The sequence below is a fragment of the Grammomys surdaster genome, unplaced genomic scaffold (genome assembly GCF_004785775.1).
Source record: "Grammomys surdaster isolate TR1022 unplaced genomic scaffold, NIH_TR_1.0 126391, whole genome shotgun sequence".
Taxonomy (NCBI): Eukaryota; Metazoa; Chordata; class Mammalia; order Rodentia; family Muridae; genus Grammomys; species Grammomys surdaster.
Window position 1 is genome coordinate 5,102,517 of NW_021621185.1, and position 6,000 is coordinate 5,108,516.

Sequence of the window (6,000 nt, forward strand, 5' to 3'; positions counted from 1 at the left end):
TTTATGTATGTGTATATGTATACACAATATATATGTACATATATATAATTACCCTCAGTGAGTATTTGTGTACAATAGAAATAATTTATGGGTAGACTCAAGAGCACTGACTACTCTTCTAAAGGACTCAGGTTCAATTCCAAGCATCCATGCATCCATATGCAGCTCACAACTGTCTATAACTGCAGTCCTAAGAGATCTGACAACCTCATTTGATCTCTGGACACCAGTATAACACATAGTTCACAAACATACCTTCAGGTGAAACACACATATACGTAGAAACAAATAATTCAAAACCAAATAACTTATGATCCTTTTGTCTCCATGTGCATCTATGACGGTGCATATCCACGTGTGTTTGATATTGGCTGTTACTGGATGCTTTCTTATGTCAGGTGTCTTAACTATGACAAGCACCATGGCCAAAAGCAACACAGGGAGGAAATGGCTTGATTCAGCTTACAATTCTCAGGTCATGGCAGGAACTCAAGTCAGGGACCAACAGGCAGGCCATGGAGGGGTGCTGCACACTGGCTTCCTTCTCGTGGTTTGCTCTGCCTGATTCCTTATACAAGAGCCCAGGGACAGAGCTGTCCACAGTGAGTTGAGCTTTCTTTTATAAATCACCAATCAAAACAAACAAAAACTAAAACAAACAGACTTCCTGTAAGCTAATCTTATAGAGAGACATTTCTCAGGTGAAGATCCCATTTCCCTAATGACTCTAGCTTGCGTCAAATAGACAAAAACCAGCCAGGGAGTGGAACTTCTTTTGCACAGGCAGAAAGCACATAGCAGTAGCGACTGAGTCATCTTTCATTACTGAGTTTCTTAGAGTAACCCGTGTGGTATATACATGCTTAATAATTGATCCATGCAGAAAAGTTCATCTTTTCTACATTCTAGCTTGCACTCCTCTCAAACCAGACCAGGTCGTTCAGTGTGTCCATGAGCTCACTGTCACTCTGTATCCATGAAAGAATGCACCTGCAGGAACACCACACAAGCCAGTGCAAGGTCCTGGAGTTAGACCAACATTAAGGATGTTTTTAGCTTTTAGAGTCTGATGGAAGCTTCCCCTGTTCACAGATCCACTGAAAGAGCAGATGCCACCTCCCAAAAGATCAAACATCTAAGTGCCTTTGCTGATTGGCTGGAGCTTATTTGTCTAAAGTGCTCACGTTCATCCAGAAACATAGAGCAGAGAGAAGTTTATGGAAATTCTTGTAATGAAAACCTAAAATTTTAAAGAAAACTGTATTTATTATATGCATTGAGGGTGAATGAAGGAAGGTGGCCATTGAAGAATGTCCTATTTTTGGTTCATGTGATGTAAACCTTGGCTCCAAACACTCACCTGGAAGATAAAACCCCAGTGACTTAGGTGGGATCATAAGCTGCACACTTCGGGCTTCACAACTGATGTAGGTGCTCCCTGGGGCTACAGAACTGATGTGGGTGCTCCCTAGGGGCTTTGGAATTCTACTCTTTGTCACTCTCCCACTGCAATTGTACCCTCCACCATGACCTTGATATGCCCCTCTAGTTTCTCAATGCAAGCTTTAGATTTTTCTCAAGCTCTGAATCTAGGTACTTTCCTGGAAGATTTCTTAGCCATAAAATACAAACACCATGAAGTGCTGTGTAAATGAGCTGAAAGAGCATTTCTCATATAACAGAGAGGAATGCATACTGTCCTTGTTAAAATTCACAAGGTTGCTCAAGTCACTTCTGGTGGATTTAGACAGAAAAGACTGCTGGGATCTTCTAGCAGTCTGAGGTCTATCCTTGTGTGGGGGTGGGGGTGCATGCATGTCTCACAGGAAATCTATGCACAATTTTTTAAAAAAATATTACTTTATTTTGAGCCAGGGCATTTCTATGTAGCCCTAGCTAGTCAGAAACTCACTATGTAGATCACACTGGCTTCAAACTAGCAGAGATCTACAAGCCTTTGCCTCCCAAAGGCTTTATTATGCTCCTTTCTTTACTTGAGATGGAGGGCATATGCTGCCACTGCTCCAGTGTAAAGGGCAAAAGACAAATTGTGAACACTGGTTCTCTCCTCCCACCATGTATAACCCTGGGATTAAATTCAGGTCATCTTGGTGACAAGTGTCCTTATTTCATGAGCCATCTTACCCATCCCAAGTACAGGTATTCTTATCTTGGTTACACCGAATGCCAGCAGCATGCTTTGCGATACCTCCTCCTCGACATCTCAGACAGTCACAGTCAATTCCAGTGTTACAAATCTCTAAGTACAGAAGCAAAGCTTTCAGGCTGTGCTTGTAGCCATCCAAATCCCAGGGAACAGGCATCAGTTCTCAATGCACTGACCACTGATCTGTGTAAGTACTAAATGAGCACCAGCCAGAATCTGGATGTGATGGTTCGTGTACGCTTGGTTCGAGGAGTGGCACTATTAGAAGTTTCTGTAGTAGTCTGTCACTATATGTGTGTGGGCTTTAAGACCTTCATCCTAGCTGCCTGGAAGCCAGTATTCTGCTAGCAGCCTTCAGATGAAGGTGTAGCTCTGCCTGCACCATGCCTGCCTGGATGCTGCCATGCTTCTGCCTTGATGATAATAGACTGACCCTCTGAACCTGTAAGCCAGCCTCAATTAAATGTTGTCCTTTTAAGATTTGCCTTGGTCATGGTGTCTGTTCACAGCAGCAACACGCTAACTAAGATACTGGGTGAAGATCTATTATTTCCAAATAGAAACCTGGTTATCCTTCCCTCCAGACTTACCAATATATCATCCAATAATACATTTTGTAAATTTGTCTTATAGTTTACCTTTAAATATCAAAATAAGCCTTCCAGCATCTGGTTGTGAGATACACAAGGGCTCTCCCAAAGAAGCTTTGCTAGAATTTCGGAAACTTGAAGTGCTACACACCTGACTCTTCAAGGGCACCAAGTCTACTTCATATCTGGCACCATCTTTGATCACCAGCTGTCTCTCTTCATTTTCTGTAGCCACTGGGTCTTCTTTATTATCAGATAGTATTTGAACTCTGACAGCCACAGCACCAAACACTCCAGCAAGCCTGGTGACATTAATTTGGATGGATCTAACAAGGTTCTGCCCAATCAGTACTGACTGCCAGTCTGAATACAGGGCAAATACACCATGCGGGTCATCATTGGCAGACACAGAGAACCTCGCAGTGCATTTTCCCAGGTCCAGTTCTGCACCTCCCTCTACAAAAACAAGCTGGACAGCATATTCTTCCTCTATTTCAGGGACGTCATCTGGCAGCAGATAGACATCAAAACTTGCTTCACTCTCTCCATCAGCAATGGTGAAAACTCCTCGTGTGGAAAGAAAGTCTCCCGTGATGTCAAACTCACTGCTTAGCTCCCAGTGCACCTGGGATGAAAGGAAGAAAAGCGGCAGTTCTGTAACTCAGCATGTGTGAAGAGAAACCTCCTAACTATACTTCTTCTGGGGCATGCAAAAAAGAAACGTAAGATACGTGTTCTTACATTCAGACACATTTGTAAGTATATGCTAGTATATGCAGAGTACCCCTTTCTTACACAGTGTGAAGGACAGGGTACCTTTTAATCTTACTATTTACTGGCTTCTGAAATAGGAGCATGATTTGAAAGGAAGGAGAAGCAAGTAAACTTTAAAGTTCCAGTTCCACACATATGCATCAATTTGTGAACCATACAAAGTATTTCAATGCCAAAAATATGTATATGGTACATCTCAACTCAGTCCTGCACATCCACCAGAGAACTCCACACCACACCATGGATGCTTGTACATCCATGTGGTGCTTCATTCACTGAAGTAAAGAATTACAATCAATCAAGTTGTCCTTAACGAGTGGATGGTATATATATGCACATGTATGTATGTATATATGTACACACACACACACACACACGTGTACGAATAATATTAAGCTCTAAAGAAAATGAAGTTAAAAATTTTGCAGGAAAGTAGGTGAACTTAGGATGTGTAATATCAATTGAAGCCACACAGCTCAGGAAGAAAAAAAAAACATGTTTTCTCTCATATATGGAATCTAGGCATAATATATGCATAGTTGTAAACAAGTATGCATGTGCCTACAGTGTAACATGAAGAAAAGAAAACATTTTAAAAAAAGTTTAACATTAAAGTTTCTAAAAATCGTTCAAAGTACATATATAACTCAGTAATTATATTGTTGGTTATTTATTTGAATGAAAATAATATCTGCAAAATACAAATCTTTACACGTGATACAAGTGCTGCTACCAGACCACAAACTTTTAGACAAAAAAAAAATACGAGCTAATCTTCAGTTCAGAGGAGAAACAAATGTTCGTTTGAACAAACAGAAGAGCTTTATCTCTTAGCCAACGCACCAGAACTCCCAAGAGTACCTTAAGCAGGCTACACCAACAAACTCAGGCTGTGGTTTTTAGAAAGCATTTGCTTACATGGAAACATTCTGTGAGAAATAAGGTCATGACAAATGTAATAAGCGACTTACAAATGTCACCAAGGGTTTAAGCAAGGAGGCTTCCTATTAGAGCCAATGGGAAAATATTAAACATCTCAGCCCTCATGATGATGAGGGTGACAATGAAGGTGGTCACTTCTGCCCACTGTACCGACTTTAACTAAGAGAGCATGTCGGGGGCTGGTTCTCGTAACAGATTGCAGAGGCACACAACCTCTTAGTTTTGGTACAAACCCTAACAACTTCAAGTCAGCAAAATCTTAAACTAGATCATAGTTTCTCTGTTCCCCCAACCACATATGTGACGTGTGCAAACTGACACTCTTCCAGGAAAATCAAGTAAAACACCATACCGTGATCTCTCCAGAGCTGCCTTTGGACCTCGTGACATGGAAGGATATGAGCTTGGGTCCATGTGACAGTGGTGGCTCTGAGAACCTTTTCTTAGATAAAGACTCAGGAGAAAAATGAATGACTCCATTTGGATCCCCAAACTTCTGTATCTAACAAACGTTAACAGGAAGTGAGTACAGTATTGAATAATCCTAACGAAAACACAACAACAGACTAACCTAGGGATAACCAGAAGAAATTCTATACATAAGCAGTACTTGGATACAATCTGCTAATCCACTTGAGGGAAAACCCATCTTCTATACTGTCTAGCTCAAACCCATTCTTACCCTCAAAGATAGAAGCAATTAGAAAACTGTAACTTACAGGAGTTAAAAGGGTAGTTTGTTTCATGCCTACATTTTTTAGTCACCCTATGCTTAATACATTCAGCCAGGTGGCTCCATTTAGATGCTTCCTACAATACAGAACAAAGACAAAAAGACCCTGTGGCAATGGTTGTCACTTTTGGTGACAGGACCTGACTGAGTGCACTGTGTGCTCGGCGAGGGCTCCAGCACTGAGCACTGCTTCCTAGCCTTGTGCTGCCTCATTTTACGCATCAAATGGGCCAAGACGTGATATTGAATTGTCTGGTGAAACACCACTCTAGCTATAGCTGTGAAGATACTTGTAGCTAGGATAAACTTTCCAATCAGTTGTTTCTAAATAAAACATATTAATTACCCTCAACAACGTGGGCCGATCTCATCCAATCAACTAACACTAAGGAGTAAAGACTAAGTAGCTTTGAAAACAAGGGGGGCTGGAGAGATGGCTCAGAGGGTAAGAGCACTGACTGCTCTTCCAGAGGTCCTGAGTTCAATTCCTAGCAACCACATGGTGGCTCACAACCATCTGTAATGGGATCTGATGGCCTCTTCTGGTGTGTCTGGAAACAGCTACAGTGTACTCACTCATATACAATAAATAAATCTTAAAGAGAGAGAGAGAGAGAGAGAGAGAGAGAGAGAGAGAGAGAGAGAGAGAGAGAGAAAAGAAGGAAGATTGCATCTTAGAAGCCATGTTTGGGTTTCCTTTTCCTGCCACAGGGAATACCAAGATCCCTGCAGCATCTCTTCCCTATTTCCTGACAACTGGTCAGGTCAACTTTCTCTCTCTCTCCCTTCCTCCC

The 6,000-nt window shown here is 41.6% G+C and overlaps 1 protein-coding gene across 1 annotated transcript in view; it reads right to left on the bottom strand.

The window, feature by feature from the left end:
* The window catches only part of Adgrv1 (adhesion G protein-coupled receptor V1), a 543,344-nt gene that overhangs the window by 321,782 nt on the left and 215,562 nt on the right, over window positions 1-6,000 (bottom strand). Inside the window, exons 69-70 of the mRNA XM_028760109.1 lie at window positions 4,826-4,975; window positions 2,909-3,382 (exon numbers count right to left, since the gene is read on the bottom strand). Coding sequence (XP_028615942.1) covers window positions 2,909-3,382; window positions 4,826-4,975 — 624 coding nt within the window. The remainder of the gene's footprint in view (window positions 1-2,908; window positions 3,383-4,825; window positions 4,976-6,000) is intronic.